Source organism: Pagrus pagrus (genome assembly GCF_965226575.1).
Source record: "Pagrus pagrus genome assembly, chromosome: 9".
In the NCBI taxonomy this organism is placed as follows: domain Eukaryota; kingdom Metazoa; phylum Chordata; class Actinopteri; order Spariformes; family Sparidae; genus Pagrus; species Pagrus pagrus.
The window spans coordinates 28,955,838-28,981,505 of record NC_140193.1 but is presented as its reverse complement, the minus strand read 5'-3'; the positions used below and the strand labels follow the sequence as shown (position 1 = coordinate 28,981,505).

Sequence of the window (25,668 nt, the reverse complement as noted above, 5' to 3'; positions counted from 1 at the left end):
GGCACGGCCGATTTATCGACGAGCCGATTAAATCGGCCGAATATAGCCCGTTTGAGACTAATCGGTAATCGGCCAAAACTCGCCGATTGTCGCCGATATTTTCAGAAATAAAATGCAGGGAATAAGACTTGGTTTTACTTTGAAAATGTTCCCCCATTTGAAAAGATCCCCCGACATTAGGCTATTTGTCCTGTAGAGGGCGCACCGACCTCATGACAAACTCCGCTGGAGCAGGCAGCGGCAGGGACGCACGGAGGAGAGTGGTCCGCCTCAACGGTAAATAAACAAGTTTGTGAAATAAACAATAAGTCAACAAGTTTCAATTCAACCCACTTCACGATATTCCCCGCTGTGTTGGTCTCGATCACGCCGAGTTAACGTTTAAGCACTATGTAATATGCAAGCTAAAGTTAGAATTAGCCATCTGCTATTAGCCTTGCTACACATATTAGCCGTGCCAGTAACGGTAGAATAAACATAACAGTACACATTACGTCATCGACTAGCTACTTCTCTCACTGAGGCAGCTGCATGTCTCCAGATAAGACCAGAGCAAAATGAGTAACGTGAGTTAAGACGGGGAGGCACCGACCGGCGGGGGGAGGGAGGGGGGGAGGGGGATGGAGTAGTTGAAAACGCTTTTCTGGTCCGAGTTTGATTCATGATAAATCTGTGGTATATTACTGAGATGATCAGTCGGTCTTCCTGTCGGCGTGAAGAGCAGTAGCTAATGGTGCCTTGTTGTAGGCCTAATGTTGGATGGTTGTCATGTTAATATGCTGCTTGACTCAGCAATAAAAAGGATTTGAAATTATTTTTCTGCCTTTAATTCTTTGTAGAAGTGTCTGAAAGGCTCAAAAGCAACCATTTGTTAAAAAAAACGAGTAAATATGTAGATATATTACTTAAATTAATAAAATTTTAAAACTTTATATAAAAAAAAAAAAACGGCCGATTAATCGGTTATCAGATTTTTTCCCCCCTAATAATCGGTATCGGCATCGGCCCCAAAAAATCCATATCGGTTGGGCCCTACTTTGAAGTAGTACCTACTGTAATGTCACATATCTTGCTTAACTGGAGCTCTAAATGTACTTTTTGGACATCTATTTGTCCATCGATCTTGTAACCTTAATAAGAGGGTCTAATGAAGATACTAAACAGAGCAAAGGTGGAGGGACATCAGTTTCCAAATAAGGCAGAATCTTGGAGGAGGGGCAATAGAGCTAATTAGGTTATATCTTGTGTAAACTTTGGTCAAACACTGCCAGAGCTCAGCAGGTTCTCCTCTCTCTGGTGATGGAGACCTTGGAGGGAACTGACCTCTGCTTTCCACAACTCCTCAACAGCTCCTGCAGGAAGCCAATACGTCCTCACTTTGAGACCATGCTGATTTACATTCTGCTGTCCTTCATCTCTCTGCTCACTGCAGCTCTTAACCTGCTGGTCATCATCTCCATCTCACACTTCAAGTAATGATTCATTAATTTATGAAACTGTTACATAGCAAAAAGCTTATCTTTTTTGTGCACTTTCAGCCTATGCTCTATCTGCTGTTATCTGAATAACTGATGCTATAAATATTGATAAATATTTCTGGTCTTCCTCTCCAGGCAGCTCCACACCCCCACCAACCTCCTCCTCCTCTCTCTGGCTGTATCAGATTTCTTTGTGGGCCTCTTCATGTTCTTTCAAATAATGCTCATAGATGGCTGCTGGTTCCTTGGTGACCTCATGTGTACTCTGTATAATGTTTTGGACTACATTATTACATCTGCTTCAGTAGGAACCATGGTACTCATATCTGTTGACCGCTATGTTGCTATTTGTGACCCTCTGCATTACTCCACTAAAATCACTGTGAGAGGAGTTGCACTCTGTACCTGCCTTTGTTGGGTCTGTTCTGTGCTATACAACAGCCTTATGATGAAAGCTAACCTGAAACAACCAGGCAGGTATAACTCCTGTATTGGACAATGTGTGATTGTCATTGGTCATGTTGCAGGACTTGTTGATCTCTTTTTGACCTTTATTGGTCCTGTCACCGTCATTGTAGTTCTGTACATGAGAGTATTTGTGGTGGCTGTGTCTCAGGCTCGTGCCATGCGGTCTCATATTGCAGCTGTCACTATTCAATGTTCGGTGAAAGTAAATGCTAAGAAATCTGAGTTGAAAGCAGCCGGGACCCTTGGTGTTGTTATTGTCGTGTTTCTATTATGCCTCTGCCCATATTTTTGTGTCACACTAACAGGACAGGACACCATGCTCAATGCTTCATCAGCTGCCTTTGTAATATGTCTGTTCTATTTTAACTCCTGTTTAAATCCTCTGATCTACACCTTTTTCTATCCATGGTTTAGAAAATCTGTTAGACTCATTTTTACACTTCAAATACTGAAGCCTGACTCCTGTAAGATCAGTATACTGTAAGAGACACTGAGAAGTGGCTGAAGGAATAACATGTTTTTGAATATTTTAATGTTGAGTCAACAATTTAAAGAACCTCAAAGTCAGACCAGGTTAGTACTTTACAGATTTACAGATACATTGATATCATAACCTGTAAGGTGACAGCAAATATTCACAGTCCCACCAATCTGTAGAGTCTTGTACTGATTTTTGTAACCCACAAGGACTGAATTGATTTCTAGCTGATGAAAAGTATCAATACCTCTCATACAGCATCTGTTCACTAAATATAAGGCTAAAGTTAGCAGTTAGTTAGCTTTTTACCTTAAAAACACAAAGCAATGCTGCATGTCTTATTTACCTTAGTTATGATACTGTACAATCAATAAAAAACCAGAAATGTATTTGAAGATGTACAGTGTAATCTCAGATCTGGGAATAGTTTTCCGACGCTTCCTGTGATGCTTCCTGTGACGCACACCGGGACTTCCATGAGATCGAAAGCTGTTGTTTACTGTGTCTCTATCCTTCTCTATCTTTCTTAGCTGTTTATTCTTCGATTTCTTTGATAGGAGACTCCATTACCTGCAACGTTAAGTTAGCATCGTCAGCCACTGTTTACTGTGTACCTGGGCAGGGGCACCGAAAAGGGGGGGTAAAGGAGACGGATTCTAGGGGCCCATGATTGAGGGGGGCCCAGAGAGGCCCCTAATGATGATGAAATTATAATACATAAAAAATAATGACACTAAGTTATTAACTAACATATAATCACAAATGTTTTATTTTCCATGTCCTGGTAACAATAACTTTGTTTGTTTTGGAAACATCAACGCCTGCAGGCCCCCCCTTTATCAAGCTGTTCTTATTCAATAATAGTTGATCTCCCCTCTGTCAAAATGATGCCTCATTCTGAACAGAGTCAAGTGCACCAGCAGCTGCAGCAACAGCAGCAGCTGTCTGTCAGCCCCCAACTCCCCCTGCCCCTGAACCAGCCCCAGTGCCCCCACATGAGGAAGGAGGTGAGCAGCTGTGTGTGTTGAAATAATAATAATAATAATAATAATAATAATAATAATAATAATAATAATATATTTTACTACAGTCTCAAAACAATACAAAGGTGAATCTGTTATGGGAAAGATTAATTAAAATGAATTAAATAAAAGTCATTTTGAACAATTTTAATGGTTTAAAAAGCATAAACCCTTTTAAAAAATTAAATAGAAGACGTGCAGTAAGAACAGAGGAGAACATCTGTGGTGTGTGCAGCAGACTGGGGTGACTGCTCTCAGTCCAAACAGAGAAGTTTACATGTTGGTGACTATGCTATTACAAATAGTTATATTATAGGAAATACTATATAATTAATATATGTCATGTACACCCTACAGAGCCAGGTCCAGGACCCTCTTCTGGTTTGTCAGGGAGGAATGTGGAGGAAGTGGAGGAAGAGTTGGAAGAGGGTACAGATGAAAGTGAGAGTGCAGAAACACAGGCAACAGAGAGTGAGGGCGAAGATGTTGAAAGGAATTCAGAGGAGGATGGACTGAATACAGAAAGAGTCAGAAAGACAACAGAGAGGCAGGAAGAACAACAAGCTGATGTTCAGGTCTTTGAAAGGGAAGAAGATCATTTGACTGATGACCCTGGTTTCTGGCCAGCAGCTTTAACTGATCAGGATAGGGAGAAGATAGTAAGGAAATTGGCCATGAGAGAGAAAGAAGTAGAAATGCCATGTGATTCAAAGGGGAAGCAATTCCTTGACTACCTGAATTATACAAAGGCAGCAAATAAAACAGAAAAGGTAAACAGAGACTGGCTGACTTTTAGTCAAAGTAATAATTCACTTTATTGCATACCATGTGTGCTTTTCTCCCATGTTCAGAAAAAGCCTTCCACTAGTGCACTGACCAGTCAAAATGGGTATAAAATGTGTGATGGGAAGTGGCGTCGAATGTACAATAAATTCCCAGTCCATGAGAGGAGTGAGGCACATAGAGATTGCTACTTAAGATGGAAAAATCTGCAAGGATCTGTAATGAAAGATAGAGGTGTGGATTCTCTGTTAAATAAGGAGTTGCAAACAGAAATAGAGAAAAACAGGGCCATCTTGGAGAGACTCTTAGACGTAACCCTACACTTGGCCTCAAGAAACCTGCCTTTCAGGGGCAAAACCAAAGACCTAGATGACATTCATAATGGCAATTTCCTAGGCACACTAGAGCTCTTGTCACATTATGATCCTCTGCTGAAAGAGCACTTTCAAAAAATCAGGGACAACAAACAAAAACAAAAAGAAGGAAAAGGAACCAGGCTAACACATTATCTTAGCTCTGACAGTCAGAATGAGTTTATCAACTTATGTGGTCGACGAGTTCTGAAAATAATTCTGCAGGAACGGGAGGATGCCATATATTATGCTGTCATCTGTGATGCCACACCAGACATTTCCCATATGGAGCAAAATGTGGTGCTACTACGGTATGTTAAATATGACAAAGAAAAAGATGAGTGGGAAATTACGGAGAGGTTCCTTGAATTCAGGGATTTTCACAAAAAGACAGGGAGTGAGATAGCAGAGATGATTCATGCAGTTCTTTGTGACCATGGGATAGACATTGGTGATTGCAGAGGGCAGGGATATGACAACGGGGCTAACATGTCAGGGAAAATAAAGGGAGTCCAAGCTCAAATACTGAAGAAAAACAAGCTGGCTACTTATTCACCATGTGCCTCCCACACATTAAATCTTGTTGGTGTGCATGCTGCACAGTCAAGCCCAGAGGTATCCACATTTTTCGGCTGCATAAATCGCCTGTACACATTTGTAAGTGGCAGCCCAGAGCGTTGGGCCATCTATAAAGAGCAAACAGGTTGCTCATTGCATTGCCTATTTGATACCCGCTGGAGTGCAAGGATTGAGGCTGTTAAACCTGTGGCAAAGCACCTACCGTCTGTCCTCAAATCCCTTGATAGCATAGTTATGACATGCAGTCTCACCAGTGAAGCAAGATCAGAAGCTAATGGTTTGAGGAAATACTTTATGTCATTTGATGCTGTTGTTCTTCTCACTGTCTGGCTGAAGGTACTGCAAAGTATTGACAACAGGAATGTTATTCTCCAGGTCAGGAAAAATATCACTTGACATAGAAGCAGCCGATATCAGAGACTTGACAGAAGAGATGCAGTCTCTAAGAGATGCATGGGACTCTCTCCTAGCTGAGGCAAAGTTGATAGCTGGGGAAATTAATGTTACACCTCAGTTAAGCAAGGAGTCCAGCCGCCAGAAGAAAAGACGGAGATTCCATGATGAAACCTCTGAAGAGGAGACAACTCAGGAGAGTTCAGAAACAGTGTTTCGGAACACTGTGTTTTATACTGCCATGGACAGTATCATCAGTGACTTGGACACTAGGTTCCAGGGCACTGCACATATTGTCAACAAGTTTTCTGCTGTTCTGAAAGTTGGGCAGATTAGTGAGGACAAAATCTCTTCTGTGTGCCAACCACTGATCACAAAGTATTCTAGTGATCTTACTCCTGATTTTGAAAATCAAGTAAGACACCTAAACAGTGTATATGCTTCCAACTTCCCCCCTAACCAGTCCCCTCTTGAACTCCTGAATGCAATTTGTAAGCTGCAGCTGCAAAGCATCTTTGGAGAAGTGTGCATCGCCTTGCGCATATTTTGCACCCTGCCAGTTACTGTTGCTGGTGGTGAGAGAGCGTTCAGTAAACTAAAAATGATAAAAAACTATTTGAGGTCCACAATGTCTCAGGAAAGACTTTGCAGTCTTGCCATGCTGTCAATTGAGAGTCAGTTGGCTAGAAAGCTGGACTTCAAAGACCTGATAAGTGATTTTGCACGTGAGAAGGCTCGGCATTGGGCTTTTGGTGAGAAAAGTTGAGCAAGGACCAGTGATTGAAAGGTTGCAAAAGGAAGCTTGACTCAGTCGGCAACGTTATATTATATATATATTTGCCATTCTTTCATATATTAAGTTCTACTTAAATGATGAGAAATCATATATGGCCATTTTGTATTCTGATGGTGTTTTTGTTTTTGCTGAGATTTTTTTCTCTCCACTGATTATAATTGCTATTTTTTCATGGAAGAGTTTATTTCCAATTTAAGAATCAGTGTTGCAGCAAATAAATGAATCAAAATGAATTCCTTTGTATTCAGAGTGCTCAGTTCTTCCCCTACTGTACATGTCAACTGTCATGTTGTTCCTCTTTCACAAATATAGTCAAAAATACCATTAAAATGCATAATTGTATGTAAAATAGCATCAAAAAATTTCGCCGCTGTCTTGGGGGGCCCTGTAAAGATTCTTTACATGGGGCCCAAAATCCCTAGCAGCGCCCCTGTACCTGGGACCAGAGCTTCCGACATAGAGGCAAATCTTAGTGTGCTGGCATCACGCAGGGAGAAACAGGCAACCCAGGCACACAGCACCACAAGCTATAGCAACATTGTAATTCATGCTGGCGCCAACGATATTCGACAGAAGCAGTCTGAGATCACAAAAGATAGCCTAGCCAGGACTTTTCAGGCTGCTAGAAAGATGTCACACAGACGCGTGTAGACTCGCTGCCCAAAAAGCTACTACAATCCGATTTTAAACAGGTTTTTATCCAAACTTGACGTCATTTGACGGCAGATTTCTACTCTGCAAAGTCTGTCTTTCAATTCGGCATAATCGACTGGACCATCGGATGTGCAGATTTTTAAAAATTTTTATCCTGTAAACCCGACCGGCACCACACCGCGTAACCACAGTTAGCACTGGGCTAACCTCCACGGAAGACCTCCAACACAGCTTACCGGAGGCCGATCCAACTCACCAGGCCCAGTTTATTGGGCCTGCGCCGGTAAGTCTCGCTGACCAACTCTGACCTGTGTGTATACTGAATCTACTCTCCACCGTGGGCTCCCTCCGTGGAGCCCTCGCGTGTAAGTCTCCCCCTGTGCTACTGTCTCTGCTGACCTCCCCGGCCTACTACCACCACAACAACAACCACCACAACCCTTCACCTGTTCCGACTCCATTACTGGCCACAGTGTGTTTATTCCTCCCCAGAAAACCTCCACCGACCCCACCGTGACATGGCTCCACTTACTTCGCCTGGTTGTGACAGCTGCCACCGGCTTAGCCAGAGGATCGATGAGCTGGAAGGGAGGATGTCCACGCTGTACCAGCTGAGGGAAGAGGAACACATCATGGACTCGATGGTCGTCGCTCTGGGTCCCGCAGCCAACTCAACATCCACGGGAGAACTCGACTCAACTGTCCCACTCACGTCTCCAAACAATCCTGCCATCACGGTCGCAGCTCACTGGTCCCGGCTAGGAGCAAAGCCCAAGGCGCTGGTCAACTTCACTCCCGCTCCCGGATCCCGTCGGAAATCATGGAATACTCTCCAGAAAAGCACACCAGCACCTATGGCCCTCAAATTGTCCAATAGGTTTTCCATCCTGGACGAGGACACATTTCCCCCACTTCAAAATGACCATTCCCCTCCGCTATCAAAGCCGGCTTCCTCCACTCATTCGCCCCGTCAAAAGCTCCTGGAAGCGGCCGCGCCCAGCCGCCCTGGGATCCCCCTTCGCCCGAAGCCGGTGTCGGGAAATCCCTCTCATGTCCCGGCCGCCGTCCCCGCTGCCAACCCGGTCCGTCCTCATTCCACGTCCTCCTCTCACAGCGCTGACTCAGTCTCCACTCTCCCGGGAAATGGGAACCAGCAGTCGTCATCCCTTCGTCCACTTTTCTCCCCAACTACATTAATAGTTGGAGATTCAATAATCAGAAATGTCCGCTTTTTTAACGCTGCCACGCACTGTTTCCCTGGGTCCACAGTTCAAGACATTTTAAATAAACTCCCGGCGCTGCTGCGCTCTCTCCCGTCCTCCATAAAACGAGTGGTCGTTCATGTTGGGTCCAATGACACCTCTCTTAGACAGTCTGAACTGACAAAAAAACATTTTTTAGACCTTTTAAACTTCCTAAGCAGCTGTGGGAAGTCCATTTTCATTTCCGGGCCGACTCCCACCGTGGCCCGCGGAGCGGAAGGTTTTAGCAGGATTCTCAGCCTCCACACCTGGTTACAGTCCACCTGCACCACTCGCAATATCAAGTTCATAGACAATTTTAATCTCTTCTGGAACCGCTCCACCCTCTTCAAAACTGATGGCCTCCACCCAAACAGGCACGGAAGCAACATGCTAGCAGCTAATCTCCAACACGCTGTCCACACTGGAACACGTGAACTCGCATGACTGTTTACCTGCCACACCCCCGCCACTCACTCTTCTTCTCCTCCCAAAGCCCCACTGGCTCCACTACACTCGGTCCCGCTCTCTAGCTCCCCTCCTCGGCCACATCAGTCATTACAACTACAACCTGTTATTCATATCCACACCATCATCAGTCACAGACGCCTCTGTCCACTCAGTACGAGACATGTTAATCCAGCCAATCTCCGTCCACTTCCCCGGTCCTCACACCCTCTCACAAACCAACATCACCTGAAACTGGCCATATTCAACACCCGCTCCCTCAACAACAAAAGCCTTATTCTCAGTGAATTTATAACGGACAATAACCTGGATTTTCTCTGTCTCACTGAAACCTGGCAAAAACCTCTGGATTATTTTTCATTCCCCGCCCACCACTTTCCAGCACCTGACCCATTTCTATCCTGTATCACCAGAACAACTCACAACCATCATGACCGGAATAAAAACCTCTACCTGCGCCCTGGACCCCATACCCTCAAAACTCATCAAGGACTGCCTCCCAGTTATCTCCCCACTCATCATTGACCTCATTAACACCTCCCTCTCCTCTGGTTCTGTCCCCCAAACCCTTAAACTGGCTGCCATCACACCCATCATTAAAAAACCCGGTCTTGACCCTGACAACCCAAATAACTTCCGCCCCATCTCCAATCTCCCCTTCCTGTCAAAAATTCTGGAACGTGCTGTCGCGTCACGACTCAGAACCCACCTCACCTCCAATAACCTGTTTGAATCCTTCCAATCTGGTTTCCGTTCAAAGCACAGCACCGAGACAGCCCTCCTGAAAGTCACCAATGACCTCCTCCTCTCATCAGACTCCGGACACCTCACCATCCTCATCCTCCTCGACCTCACAGCTGCATTTGATACCATAAACCACTCCATCCTGCTCTCCCGTCTGGAATCCTCTCTCCACATCACCGGCACAGCACTCTCCTGGTTTCGCTCCTACCTCACAAACCGACAACAGTTCATCAGCATAAACAACTGCACCTCCCCCACTGCTCCCCTGTCACAAGGTGTCCCCCAGGGGTCGGTGCTTGGTCCCCTCCTCTTCATTCTCTACATCCTCCCCCTTGGCCAGATCATCCGTCAACACGACCTTCAGTTTCACTGTTATGCCGATGACATCCAACTGTACATATCCACCAAAGCCATCACCAACACCACCCACTCCACACTCAGCAACTGTCTCACCGAAATTAAATCATGGATGCAAACAAACTATCTTCAACTAAACAGTGACAAATCGGATATAATCATCATTGACCCTGCCTCCCGCACCAAAGCCAGTCACAACTTCTCCCTCACCTTCGATAACTGCACTCTATCACCCTCATCACACACCCGCAACCTAGGAATCATCTTTGACAGTAAACTACGGTTTGACCTCCACATCAACCATATTACCAGGACCGCCTTCTTCCACCTGAAAAACATCGCCCGTCTCCGCCCCTCACTCACCTTCTCTGCTGCAGAAACCCTCATACATGCATTTGTCACATCCAGACTGGACTACTGTAACAGCATCCTCCATGGCTCACCATCTAAACTTCTCAAGAAACTGCAATACATCCAGAACTCAGCCGCACGCCTGCTCACCCATACCCGCTCCAGAGACCACATCACCCCCGTCCTCCGTGACCTACACTGGCTGCCCATCACTCACCGCATACAGTTCAAAATCATCCTCCTCACTCACAAAGCACTTAATAACCTAGCCCCCCCTTACCTCACAGACCTACTTCATAACCACACCCCCTCCCGCGACCTCCGCTCATCCGAAGGAAACATCCTCTCTCCACCTACACGGACCAAGCACCGAACCTGGGGAGACAGAGCCTTCTCCATCGCTGCCCCCTCCCTCTGGAACTCACTCCCCATACCGATCCGTACCTGCACACACCTCCCAACATTTAAAACCATGCTCAAAACGCACCTTTTTAAATTAGCTTTTAATTTATAATCTTGATGTGCTTGTTTTATACTGTTCTCTGTGTTTTTACTGTATCTTACTGTTTTTAACTGTATATTTCATGATTTTTTTTTAAAGTGTAAAGTGTCTTTGAGCATCTGTAAAAGCGCTTATAAATAAAATGTATTATTATTATTATTATTATTATTATTATGTGTCGGCATTGATTAATTGTCTCTGGTCACTTACCCCAGCGGGGTAATGATGAGATGTACAGCAGGCTTACAGCTATGAACCGCTGGCTGGCGTGTCACTGTAGGGAGCAGGGATACAGGTTCATGGATAACTGCCCCCTTTCTGGGGTCGCTCCCACCTGCTGAGAGCAGACGGCCTTCATCCTACTGGAGTCAGAGCTGCTGTTTTGTCCAGCAATATAGACAGGTGTTTGAAGCAGGTTTGACACCAGGGATGTAGCACTCGACAGGTTGCAGGTGACTAGAGAGCCTCCTAGTGATACAGTCAGTGCTGGTATGGAGTCTACTAGCCTAGTTAATATGGTTAGTCAGGGACATAGTGCAGAGTACCAGACTGATAGCTTAGTTTATAACATTGAGACTGTCAAATTCCCTCGCCACTCTTTCATTGAATCATGCTCTAAATGTGAAAATCACGATAATTAAATTTTGAATGTCTCAGCAAGCACTTTACACAGTCTTAAATAATAAAATACCAAAGCTAATCACTATGGCATCCTGTCATCCCAACCTGCATGGGCAGCCAAAACTTACTACTAAAAGGTACCTTGTTCCAATTCCTAAATTATCTACCATGTGCTCCACTGAAAGGCCTGTCACTGGAAATTGCAGCTCGAATGAGCTTAAAGGACTAGTTCACTCTAGAACGAAATTCAGTCATTATCGACTCACCCTCATGCTGATGAGAAATCTGGTGTAGTTTTTTATTCCTCAAAGTGCAGCTGCAGACCCACGGGGGTACCGTCCTGCAGCAAAAATCCCAGCAAGAATCAGGACACCCTACCCCTAGATGTAAACGCACAAAATGGAGGAGTGGGGCTAAGTGGTCGGGGTGTCAGGGTCTTGGGATTGGGCTGTAGTCAAAGATGTTTTCCATTTTTTCTTTACCTTCTGTGTTACTAAAAACACTTATACAGTAGAACAAGGATGAAGTCAGTAGTTACTAACTAAAGATTGACTCCTAAGCACTTGTGTCCCACCTACACTAAATCGAATCATCACATATGCTGATGTTATGTTACAACCAAGCTATAACTCAACTGGTTTCTGTTGTGTGTTGTGTCGCAGTTGCACTCGCAGTCATGTATGGTTATGTCAGTCATGAAATAGAAGTCCAGATGATGGACACTGCACACTACACAAATCACACATTGTCAGATCAAGAATTCAGTTCAGACCTTAAAGCATCACAATCATTCCAGCTCTCCATAAATCACTGGTGACCTTCCATATGACCTGCCTTTGGCCGGCTATTTTAAAGCTCTGGTCTACGATCTGAGAAAGATTTGAAAAAAGTATCCCCCCCACACGCACACACACACCCCTCCCCTCTGTGCTCCTTAATTCCTCCCCTCCAAGCTCGTATCGCTCTGCCCTCTGAGCCTCCCGCGACACACCCACTCCCGCAACAAGCACCAAGAGCAACAAGCCGGCCGGCAGAAACCAAATACAGCCCAGCTTTGAATGCGGAGTAACAATGTCGGATTCACAGGTGAAGTTATTACAATGCACGCTGAAACTGAGGTAAATCTTGTAAGTCATTACAATGTCCACAGCCAAGCTAGCGTATGTCATTAGCATGTTATAGCTATGTTACATTACAGCTACGTAATAAGTTACAACAGCTAAGTTAGCCACTTCTAAAAGTTATTGAGGGCCAAGAGACTAACAGATGCTGCCGTTAGCTTTAATCATAACGATCGCTTCCACATTCATAATCATAATCCATAATCCATCACATTGATTTAGCAAAGGCTTCGTTGAAGACTGGGAGGAGGGTTAGCAAAACAGTTGAGTAGTGACCGGGCGAGAGGTTGTTATGGAGAAATAAATCCGTACATTCATTCATCTTACTTGCATTACTTGCTGCTTCATTTAGTTGCCACGAGCAAATAAATAGGCTGATTTGGTGTAAACATGATAGCAATTTTAGCTTACAATGCTAACATAGAGGCTAACATCTCTGCCGAACAAGTAAACAAGTGTTGACACTAATGCAGAGACAGAAATTGAGAGAATGGATTTATTTGGTTCCTTTTGCTCTTCACATTGTGTAGGTCGTACTATTGGACCATAACCACCATCTAAATTATGTTAATAATAATGATCAATCTTTCAAATTGTAGACCATAGCTTTAAGTGGCATTCTATTCCCCTGTCACTTTCCTTGTGATCAGTTTGTGAGCTTAACAAATCTTAAGTGCCAATGCTGGGCCATCTACTGCTGGTGCTGAGCTGCAACAACCTTCTGTCATTGTGTTCCCCTTTTCACATTCCCTATGCGGCAGCGTTCCTCAGTTCCTGTGCTGCAGCACTTGTCACCTGTGGTTGTGTCAGCAGCATTATATTTTCCTGGCTCCACCCACTGAAAATGTGGTTTGCCCCCCACTCACTTGCTAGTCACCCAGCCAGATGCCAGATTCTGATCCTGAACTCTAGCCTCATTGCAAGTCTCCTGCACATTCCCACTCACTGCTGGACTTGCAGGGGAGTCGATCGCCCCAATGTTCGAGATAAAAAAGCTATAACAGTGCCCTCTAGGATGCCTTTCCAGTTGGCAAAACGTGGTGAAGTGCCCTCTCCTCACTATAAGTATATCACAACTTTCTGCACACCCCACATACAGCTGGGTATCTTTTTTTTTTTTTTTTTTGCCTCTTCCCCTCAAACATCATGAGTTTGCCACTGTTGTCGGTCTACAATAAAGCGTGTGCCATGTCTAAGGGAGATGGTGGTAGTGCCAGGAAGTCCAGGTTATTGTGGAATATTAATGTTAGGAGTGTTGTTTTGTCAATTTCAGATGTATATTTTTATTTTTTGACTAATTTCTTGTTACAGTTTTACTGAACCCTCTTAGCACAGCCAAATCTCTATATGTTGGGTGGACATTGCCCTTTAAAATGATGTCAAATTAGCAATTTTGGGATTTTCAAATAACTGATTAATTGTTATTTGAAATAACAATTGAAATGTATTACAATTTCATTGTTGTGGATGAAAAAGGATATAGGCCCATTAATCAGCATAATTTAATTTAGACAGTGAAGAAATGGTGAATGTGGGCTATTTTGTGTCATGTGTTTGTAGTCCAGGGTGCAAACCACTCCAGGAATAATGCTGCATTTAATATTGAAGTATCCCAGCACACCAGGAGGGCAGACTCTTGGGCTTTCTACAAGGAGGCCTTTATTAATATAAAGTTGTGTGTATATTATAATTCATGTACAATCATTTCTATATTGTAATAAGGGATGCACGATAACTTTTTAAAAAAACGATAACTTTCAGCTCCTAAAGGCCAATACCGATAACTGACAACACACACACATATACATATATATATGATCATGACCTAAGATCATGACATTAATACTATGAATAAACCCAAAAACACTTTTGACTCTCTAAATGGAGATATTTATTTTTTCCAATGAAAAACTATTGGCAAGCCTCTCAAAAAAAAATAAAGGCCCCTTGAACTGATGCAAATACATGCATCGGGATTACAAACTGAAAAAGTGCATTCCAGAAGTTCAAAAAAATAAATATATAGTTGAAAGTCTGTATTTAACCACTGCGCGGTCAGACTGGGCTGATATCACGAGTCCACTTAATCATTTCCCAGATTAAGTCATCAATAGCCCTAGCCCGTGGGTCATTTCTGGCAAATTTCTTGGATTTTTCGAAAGCCTTGCCGATGTGTGTAAGTCCCGGTGGCTTTATGCGGCTGGCTTTAATTTAAGTTAAGTTGCTAGCGTCTTTAGCAGCCCGGGCATCCTCATATGCTTTCAAAACGCCGTCGAAGCTATAGCTATGTTTCAGGTGACTTATCAGGTTTGACGTATTGAAGCTCGTGCTACTTTTAACTCCTCATGGAACTTGCTTGGAACATTTGTTACAAATAACAAGTGATCTGTCTTCTTCAGAAACTTTGAAAAAGTCCCACACAATCAACGCCATGCTGTCTGTTTTTTAAGCACGCTGTGCTGCATTCATGGTGTGACGGAAATTCCCTGTTCCCACGTTTGCTAGTCGTTATTTCGGCCTTTTTACGTTCATGTTTCTATTGTTTATGTGTAGCATGTGGAAAAATACTGTGGATATCAATTCAAGTCAGCAACTACCAAAAGTATGACCAAGTTAACGAGTTCTTTTCCGACATGAGGGGGTATTCTTGAATTTTCCCAGTCAGAAAGAGTTTTTCTGATTATGCCAACGTTACTTAAACGCAGCATTCACTGCAGGCCATTCAGGTCTCATAGTGGGAGCGGGGCACTGCCGTGCTGACAAAATTATATATGTTGTCGGGGCTATTCCTCATGATATCGGACTTATCGGAATGACGTAATAATTTTCTGTTATCGGCCCGATAATTATCGTGCACCCCTAATTGTAATTGATTATTTTACATCAAAAAAATATTCTGACAGATGTTGTGGCTGGCCAGAAAGTATGAGAAAATAATCTGTTTTTGACAAAATCAGAATATGCAAAATACAGTAGAAAGAAATCTTCTGATGATGTATTTAATTGAAGTATTGTTCAATCACATTTAAAGGTAAAATTAAACTTTACAAATGAGTATATATTTTTTTTTTACTTACTTCCTCTCAAACTTAATATGCTTTTTGAAAGGTAGTATGTCCTGTTTTCTTATGTTCAGGAAAAGAGAGAAAGTCCTGTATTTCTGGTATCATCTCTGATGAAAAAGCATTCATTATACATCATGGACGTCAACATGTGCTCATCCTTTGGATCATGAATTGTTTTCAGTTTCCAAAAACACAAAATAAAAAACAAAGAACTACAAGTGAAATTATAGATTCATATTGTTTTTCTTGTTTCTGTGATGTAGGATAAATGGACTCAAACTCAGTTTTGTTTTGCAACGCTGGTATTGTAAATTGATAAATAAATGGACCTTGATATGTGTATGAATAAAGATAAACATACAACATAACAACAACTGCACTGTCACTTATCTCATAGTGTCTCTTTACAGGATGTTGGCCATATGGGAGTCAGACTGTAGGATCTGCAATGTAACAATGAGCCTGACAGCTTTTGTAAACCAAGGGTAGAGAAGAGCATAGATTACAGGGTTTAGACAGGAGTTAATATACATCAGAAACATCATGAAGACCTCAGTTTTAGAACCAACCATGATTTCATAGCCTGCGAGGGACACACAGTAATATGGAGAGTAACAGATCACAAACACAACTACAAGGATACCAAGTGTCCTGGCTGCTTTTATCTCAGATTTCTTGACATGACCAGTCTTCAGTGAGACAATTGCAATTTGGGATCGCATGGCACGAGCCTGAGACACAGCCACCACAAATACTCTCATATACAGAACTATGATGACAGTAATGGGAATAATGAAGTTGACAACAAGATCAACAACTCCTGTGATGTTGACCACACAATCCCCATTGCAGGAATTATACCTGCCTGGCTGCTTCAGGTTATCATAGAAAAGGAAAATGCTGTAGACAACAGAACAAGTCCAACACAATAAAACACATACTGCTGCAAGTCTTTGAGTGGCTTTGACTGTGTAATGCAGAGGATCACAAATTGCCACATAGCGGTCAACAGATATGAGTACCATGTTTCCTACAGATGCAGTGACTATGATGACCGGTAACAGAAAATACAGCACACACATGAGATCACCCAGCATCCAGCAGGTCTCTCTCAGGAGTATTTCAACCGGCATCAGCAGAAAGCCTACAAGAAAATCTGAGACAGCCAAAGAGAGGAGGAGGAGGTTGGTGGGAGTGTGGAGTTGCCTGCAGTGAGAGAATTTCATCATTATGAACAACATCACCAATATTATAATTTTATGAATATTATACTTAATATCCTGTGAAGGTTATGTACCTGAAATGGGAGATGTACCTGAAATGGGAGATGGAGATGATGACCAGCAGGTTGAGAGCTGCAGTGAGAAGAGAGATGGAGTATAGTAGAATATAAACTAGACAATTTCCCGTTGGGAAATCGCGAGAGTGGGCTGTGCTCTGTGCAAATTCGCATCCCACGTACGTTGAGAACTTTCATATTTACATTATATTATATCTAGGCTGAAAGAGCTCAAAAAGCCGAACATTTTGATAGTTGAACTGTTTCTGTAGCTGAACGTATGCTGAAGCAGTAGCAGGATGAAATTTGAAAATGTCCCCATAAGGATGAATGGGAAAACACCTCCCAAACTCCTGCAGTTTGAGAAAAAAGTCTAATGGTTATTGCCAAAATATGTATACAGTGAGTAACAGGAGACATTGCTGAACCATGTGATGTCTTTTTTATTACTGTAGAGTGAAAAATGAGGGAGCCAGAGCGAGAGACAAAACAGGTACTCTCTGCTCCACTCCAGAAATTTAGGCTCAAAGTTAACACTGCGGCTTATGGGGGAGACAGACAGACAGACAGACAGACAGACAGAGACACACACACACACACAGACATACAGATATACAGACACACAGATGCACACGCACACACAGAGAGAGACAGATAGACAGACAGACAGACAGACACACACACAGACGACATACACACACACACACACACAGACAGACAGACCGAACGGTTTCTGTAGCTGAACATATGCAAAAGCAGTAGCAGGATGAAATTTGAAAATGTCCCCATAAGGAGTGTGTGTGTCTGTCTGTGTGTGTGTGTGTTTATGTGTGTGTGTCTCTGTCTATCTGTCTGTCTCTGTGTGTGTGTCCGTGTGTGTCTGTCTGTGTGTCTCTCTCTCTGTCTCTCTCTCTGTGTGTGTGGGGGAGAGTCAGTGATGTTCTGCATTCTAGCTCACGCAATACACACCCATTATAAAGTCCTGAGTTTTTCCAAAATCACTCACGATCGTTAGAGGGTCAGGGTTCAAAAACGAAACATCGTAGGAAAAAAGTTCAAATACAACTCAAATAGACAAGACCCGTGCCTACATTTTAAAGTTTGAATGGTGTTTCTAGGTGAAAGTAGGCCAGAGCAGGAGATGTTTGAAAAAGACGCAGACTTTTGACCTCGTCCCATTCATTCTTATGGGAAACAGTTTTTCGCGTCTTACGACGCGAAAAATTAATATTCTGGAAAACTGAATAATAGCATACCGAGTCAGACCGAGGCGCACGTTTTGATATATTTTTTGTGTGCGTGCGCTCAACGGTGTGGGACGAGTTAAGTGCCGAAATATGGCAAAGGGGTGTAGTAATACCAACATCTGCAGGCCCAGTTCGGCTTGGTTGCCGCGGTGATGGTTGTCGTTAACCCCTAGCAACCACCTGGGACAGCTGATTTGAGAGTGACTTTTGCCCCAAATCTAGACCTCAAACTAGTGCTATATCTTCAAAACCAAACATGATATTGGAAAATTTTCTTCACCATCAAGCCAGGAAGGCCTTAAAGAACACAGCCATTATTTTTGGTGGTCCTAGCTTCTGAAATGTGGTAATAGGAGCGAGTTAAAAACAGGGGCAGTTTGGAAAATCCTCGAAAATCCTCCTCCAGATTAACATTGGGGTAAATGGAGCAGTTGAGAGCTACTCTTGTCGGTTGGAGGCAGATAAATCAAAAACCGTAAATCCTACCAATAAAGTGGACACATTGGGAGAAAGAAGACAAGTGTGGCTACAACTTGGTGAAAAAATCACTCTTCTACTGTGTAATTTGTGGCTGTGGTCGTCAGAGAAAGAGAAAAGTTGTGAGAGTTTTTCTGACTCTCCCCCCACTCTGGCAGTTGGCTCTGCACGAACATTCCGCAATACACACCCATTATAAAGTCCTGAATTTTTCCAAAATCACTCACCATCTTTCAAGGGTCAGAGTTCAAAAACGAAACATCGTGCGAAAAAACTTCAAATACAACTTAAATAGACAAGACCTGTGTCTACGTTTTAAAGTTTGAATGGTGTTTCTAGGTCAAAGTAGGCCCGAGCAGGAGATGTTTGAAAAACGTCGAAGATTTGCGATTTTTTTTTTCCTCGTCCCATTCATTCTTATGGGAAATTTTTCGCAGTTTTTCGCGTCTTACGACGCGAAAAATTAATATTCTGTAGAAATAAATAATAGCAGTGCGAGTCCGATCGAGGCGCACGTTTTGATATATTTTTTGTTTGTGTGCGCTCAAAGCTGCGGGGCAAGTTACGAACCAAAAAAAGGGCGGAAGAAGAATAACTAGACAATTTCCCGTTGGGAAATCGCGAGAGTGGGCTGTGCTCTGTGCAAATTCGCACCCCACGTACGTTGAGAACTTTTAGATCTACCTTTTAAGTAGTTTAGGCTGAAAGAGCTCAAAAAGCCGAACATTTTGATAGTTGAACGGTTTCTGTAGCTGAACTTATGCTGAAGCAGTCGCAGGATGAAATTTGAAAATGTCCCCATAAGGAGTGTGTGTGTCTGTCTGTGTGTGCGTGTGTGTGTGTGTGTCTCTGTCTATCTGTCTGTCTCTGTGTGTGTGTGTCCGTGTGTGTCTGTCTGTGTGTCTGTCTGTGTGTCTCTCTCTCTCTGTGTGTGTGGGGGAGACTCAGTGATGTTCTGCATTCTAGCTCACGCAATACACACCCATTATAAAGTCCTGAGTTTTTCCAAAATCACTCATGATCGTTAGAGGGTCAGGGTTCAAAAACGAAACATCGTAGGAAAAAAGTTCAAATACAACTCAAATAGACAAGACCCGTGCCTACATTTTAAAGTTTGAATGGTGTTTCTAGGTGGAAGTAGGCCAGAGCAGGAGATGTTTGAAAAAGAGGCAGATTTGCAAGTTCTTTTGACCTCGTCCCATTCATTCTGATGGGAAACAGTTTTTCGCGTCTCACGACGCGAAAAATTAATATTCTGGAAAACTGAATAATAGCATACCGAGTCCGACCGAGGCGCACGTTTTGATATATTTTTTGTTTGTGTGCGCTCAACGGTGCGGGACGAGTTAAGTACCGAAATATGGCAAGGGGGTGTAGTAATACAAACACTAGACAATTTCCCGTTGGGAAATCGCGAGAGTGGGCTGTGCTCTGTGCAAATTCGCACCCCACGTACGTTGAGAACTTTCATATTTACATTATATTATGTCTAGGCTGAAAGAGCTTAAAAAGCCGAACATTTTGATAGTTGAACGGTTTCTGTAGCTGAACGTATGATGAAGCAGTCGCAGGATGAAATTTGAAAATGTCCCCATAAGGAGTGTGTGTGTCTGTCTGTGTGTGCGTGTGTGTGTGTGTGTCTCTGTCTATCTGTCTGTCTCTGTGTGTGTGTGTCCGTGTGTGTCTGTCTGTGTGTCTGTCTGTGTGTCTCTCTCTCTGTCTCTCTCTGTGTGTGTGTGGGGGAGACTCAGTGATGTTCTGCATTCTAGCTCACGCAATACACACCCATTATAAAGTCCTGAGTTTTTCCAAAATCACTCACGATCGTTAGAGGGTCAGGGTTCAAAAACGAAACATCGTAGGAAAAAAGTTCAAATACAACTCAAATAGACAAGACCCGTGCCTACATTTTAAAGTTTGAATGGTGTTTCTAGGTGAAAGTAGGCCAGAGCAGGAGATGTTTGAAAAAGACGCAGACTTTTGACCTCGTCCCATTCATTCTTATGGGAAACAGTTTTTCGCGTCTTACGACGCGAAAAATTGATATTCTGGAAAACTGAATAATAGCATACCGAGTCAGAGCGAGCCGCACGTTTTGATATATTTTTTGTTTGCGTGCGCTCAACGGTGCGGGACGAGTTAAGTGCCGAAATATGGCAAGGGGGTGTAGTAATACAAACACTAGACAATTTCCCGTTGGGAAATCGCGAGAGTGGGCTGTGCTCTGTGCAAATTCGCACCCCACGTACGCTGAGAACTTTTAGATCTACCTTTTAAGTAGTTTAGGCTGAAAGAGCTCAAAAAGCCGAACATTTTGATAGTTGAACGGTTTCTGTAGCTGAATCTATGCTGAAGCAGTAGCAGGATGAAATTTGAAAATGTCCCCATAAGGATGAATGGGAAAACACCTCCCAAACTCCTGCAGTTTGAGAAAAAAGTCTAATGGTTATTGCCAAAATATGTATACAGTGAGTAACAGGAGACATTGCTGAACCATGTGATGTCTTTTTTATTACTGTAGAGTGAAAAATGAGGGAGCCAGAGCGAGAGACAAAACAGGTACTCTCTGCTCCACTCCAGAAATTTAGGCTCAAAGTTAACACTGCGGCTTATGGGAGAGACAGACAGACAGACAGAGACACACACACACACACACACACACACACAGACATACAGATATACAGACATACAGATGCACACGCACACACAGAGAGAGACAGATAGACAGACAGACAGACCGAACGGTTTCTGTAGCTGAACGTATGCAAAAGCAGTAGCAGGATGAAATTTGAAAATGTCCCCATAAGGAGTGTGTGTGTCTGTCTGTGTGTGCGTGTGTTTATGTGTGTGTGTCTCTGTCTATCTGTCTGTCTGTGTGTGTGTGTGTGCGTCCCTGTCTATCTGTCTGTCTCTGTGTGTGTGTCCGTGTGTGTCTGTCTGATAGTCTGTGTGTCTCTCTCTCTGTGTGTGGGGGGGAGACTCAGTGATGTTCTGCATTCTAGCTCACGCAATACACACCCATTATAAAGTCCTGAGTTTTTCCAAAATCACTCACCATCATTAGAGGGTCAGGGTTCAAAAACGAAACATCGTAGAAAAAAAGTTCAAATGCAACTCAAATAGACAAGACCCGTGCCTACATTTTAAAGTTTGAATGGTGTTTCTAGGTGGAAGTAGGCCAGAGCAGGAGATGTTTGAAAAAGAGGCAGATTTGCGAGTTCTTTTGACCTCATCCCATTCATTCTGATGGGAAACAGTTTTTCGCGTCTTACGACGCGAAAAATTAATATTCTGGAAAACTGAATAATAGCATACCGAGTCAGAGCGAGCCGCACGTTTTGATATATTTTTTGTGTGTGTGCGCTCAACGGTGAGGGACGAGTTAAGTGCCGAAATCAGGCAAGGGGGTGTAGTAATACAAACACTAGACAATTTCCCGTTGGGAAATCGCGAGAGTGGGCTGTGCTCTGTGCAAATTCGCACCCCACGTACGTTGAGAACTTTAAGATCTACCTTTTAAGTAGTTTAGGCTGAAAGAGCTCAAAAAGCCGAACATTTTGATAGTTGAACGGTTTCTGTAGCTGAACGTATGCCGAAGCAGTAGCAGGATGAAATTTGAAAATGTCCCCATAAGGAGTGTGTGTGTCTGTCTGTCTCTGTGTGTGTCTGTGTGTCTGTGTGTGCGTGTGTGTGTGTGTGTGTGTGTGTCTGTCTCTGTCTATCTGTCTGTCTCTGTGTGTGTGTGTCCGTGTGTGTCTGTCTGTGTCTGTCTGTGTGTCTCTCTCTCTGTCTCTCTCTCTGTGTTTGTGGGGGAGACTCTGATGTGCTCACGCAATACACACCCATTATAAAGTCCTGAGTTTTTCCAAAATCACTCACGATCGTTAGAGGGTCAGGGTTCAAAAACGAAACATCGTAGGAAAAAAGTTCAAATACAACTCAAATAGACAAGACCCGTGCCTACATTTTAAAGTTTGAATGGTGTTTCTAGGTGAAAGTAGGCCAGAGCAGGAGATGTTTGAAAAAGACGCAGACTTTTGACCTCGTCCCATTCATTCTTATGGGAAACAGTTTTTCGCGTCTTACGACGCGAAAAATTAATATTCTGGAAAACTGAATGATAGCATACCGAGTCAGAGCGAGCCGCACGTTTTGATATATTTTTTGTTTGCGTGCGCTCAACGGTGAGGGACGAGTTAAGTGCCGAAATATGGCAAAGGGGTGTAGTAATACTAGCATCTGCAGGCCCAGTTCGGCTTGGTTGCCGCGGTGATGGTTGTCGTTAACCCCTAGCAACCACCTGGGACAGCTGATTTGAGAGTGACTTTTGCCCCAAATGTAGACCTCAAACTAGTGCTATATCTTCAAAACCAAACATGATATTGGAAAATTTTCTTCACCATCAAGCCAGGAAGGCCTTAAAGAACACAGCCATTATTTTTTGTGGTCCTAGCTTCTGAAATGTGGTAATAGAAGCGAGTTAAAAACAGGGGCAGTTTGGAAAATCCTTGAAAATCCTCCTCCAGATTAACATTGGGGTAAATGGAGCAGTTGAGAGCTACTCTTGTCGGTTGGAGGCAGATAAATCAAAAACCGTAAATCCTACCAATAAAGTGGACACATTGGGAGAAAGAGGACAAGTGTGGCTACAACTTGGTGAAAAAATCACTCTTCTACTGTGTAATTTGTGGCTGTGGTCGTCAGAGAAAGAGAAAAGTTGTGAGAGTTTTTCTGAGTCTCCCCCCACTCTGGCAGTTGGCTCTGCACGAACATTCCGCAATACACACCCATTATAAAGTCCTGAATTTTTCCAAAATCACTCGCCATCTTTCAAGGGTCAGAGTTCAAAAACGAAACATCGTGCGAAAAAACTTCAAATACAACTCAGATAGACAAGACCCGTGCCGACGTTTTAAAGTTTGAATGGTGTTTCTAGGTCAAAGTAGGCCCGAGCAGGAGATGTTTGAAAAAGAGGCAGATTTGCGAGTTCTTTTGACCTCATCCCATTCATTCTGATGGGAAACAGTTTTTCGCGTCTTACGACGCGAAAAATTAATATTCTGGAAAACTGAATGATAGCATACCGAGTCAGAGCGAGCCGCACGTTTTGATATATTTTTTGTGTGTGTGCGCTCAACGGTGAGGGACGAGTTAAGTGCCGAAATCAGGCAAGGGGGTGTAGTAATACAAACACTAGACAATTTCCCGTTGGGAAATCGCGAGAGTGGGCTGTGCTCTGTGCAAATTCGCACCCCACGTACGTTGAGAACTTTCATATTTACATTATATTACATCTAGGTTGAAAGAGCTTAAAAAGCCGAACATTTTGATAGTTGAACGGTTTCTGTAGCTGAACGTATGATGAAGCAGTCGCAGGATGAAATTTGAAAATGTCCCCATAAGGAGTGTGTGTGTCTGTCTGTGTGTGCGTGTGTGTGTGTGTGTCTCTGTCTATCTGTCTGTCTCTGTGTGTGTGTGTCCGTGTGTGTCTGTCTGTGTGTCTGTCTGTGTGTCTCTCTCTCTGTCTCTCTCTCTGTGTGTGTGGGGGAGACTCAGTGATGTTCTGCATTCTAGCTCACGCAATACACACCCATTATAAAGTCCTGAGTTTTTCCAAAATCACTCACCATCATTAGAGGGTCAGGGTTCAAAAACGAAACATCGTAGAAAAAAAGTTCAAATGCAACTCAAATAGACAAGACCCGTGCCTACATTTTAAAGTTTGAATGGTGTTTCTAGGTGAAAGTAGGCCAGAGCAGGAGATGTTTGAAAAAGAGGCAGATTTGCGAGTTCTTTTGACCTCATCCCATTCATTCTGATGGGAAACAGTTTTTCGCGTCTTACGACGCGAAAAATTAATATTCTGGAAAACTGAATGATAGCATACCGAGTCAGAGCGAGCCGCACGTTTTGATATATTTTTTGTGTGTGTGCGCTCAACGGTGAGGGACGAGTTAAGTGCCGAAATCAGGCAAGGGGGTGTAGTAATACAAACACTAGACAATTTCCCGTTGGGAAATCGCGAGAGTGGGCTGTGCTCCGTGCAAATTCGCACCCCACGTACGTTGAGAACTTTCAGATCTACCTTTTAAGTAGTTTAGGCTGAAAGAGCTCAAAAAGCCGAACATTTTGATAGTTGAACGGTTTCTGTAGCTGAACGTATGATTAAGCAGTAGCAGGATGAAATTTGAAAATGTCCCCATAAGGATGAATGGGAAAACACCTCCCAAACTCCTGCAGTTTGAGAAAAAAGTCTAATGGTTATTGCCAAAATATGTATACAGTGAGTAACAGGAGACATTGCTGAACCATGTGATGTCTTTTTTATTACTGTAGAGTGAAAAATGAGGGAGCCAGAGCGAGAGACAAAACAGGTACTGTCTGCTCCACTCCAGAAATTTAGGCTCAAAGTTAACACTGCGGCTTATGGGAGAGACAGACAGACAGATAGAGACACACACACACACACAGACATACAGATATACAGACACACAGATGCACACGCACACACAGAGAGAGACAGGTAGACAGACAGACAGACACACACACACAAGCAGTAGCAGGATGAAATTTGAAAATGTCCCCATAAGGAGTGTGTGTGTGTCTCTCTGTGTGTGTCTGTGTGTGTGTGTGTGTGTGTGTGTCTGTCTGTCTGTCGTGTGTCTGTGTATCTGTATGTCTGTCTGTGTGTGTGTGTGTCTGTGTGTGTCTGTGTGTGTCTGTCTGTCTGTCTGTCTATCTGTATGTCTGTGTGTGTGTGTGTGTGTGTCTGTGTGTGTCTGTGTGTGTCTGTCTGTCTGTCTGTCTGTCTGTGTGTGTGTGTCTGTCTCTGTGTGTGTCTGTCTGTCTGTCTGTCTATCTGTCTCTCTCTCTGTGTGTGTGTCTCTGCAGGCCCAGTTCAGCTTGGTTGCCGCGGTGATGGTTGTCGTTAACCCCTAGCAACCACCTGGGACAGCTGATTTGAGAGTGACTTTTGCCCCAAATCTAGACCTCAAACTAGTGCTATATCTTCAAAACCAAACATGATATTGGAAAAATTTCTTCACCATCAAGCCAGGAAGGCCTTAAAGAACACAGCCATTATTTTTTGTGGTCCTAGCTTCAGAAATGTGGTCATAGGAGCGAGTTAAAAACAGGGGCAGTTTGGAAAATCCTCGAAAATCCTCCTCCAGATTAACATTGGGGTAAATG

General features: G+C 43.4%; 2 protein-coding genes across 2 annotated transcripts in view; one reads left to right on the top strand and one right to left on the bottom strand.

The window, feature by feature from the left end:
- Positions 1-1,299: 1,299 nt before the first annotated feature.
- The window catches only part of LOC311262936 (trace amine-associated receptor 13c-like), a gene marked incomplete at both ends in the record, with an annotated part of 207,116 nt that continues 182,747 nt past the window's right edge, over positions 1,300-25,668 (top strand). Inside the window, one exon of the mRNA XM_084362686.1 lies at positions 1,300-1,472. Within this exon, the coding sequence (XP_084218812.1) occupies positions 1,300-1,472 (173 nt within the window). The remainder of the gene's footprint in view (positions 1,473-25,668) is intronic.
- On the bottom strand, positions 15,879-22,323 carry LOC311262850 (trace amine-associated receptor 4-like; the record flags this gene model as incomplete). The annotated part of the gene is made up of 3 exons (XM_084362599.1): positions 15,879-16,680; positions 16,790-16,868; positions 22,320-22,323. 3 exons carry the CDS (start codon positions 22,321-22,323, stop codon positions 15,879-15,881), a joined length of 885 nt encoding a protein of 294 aa, XP_084218725.1.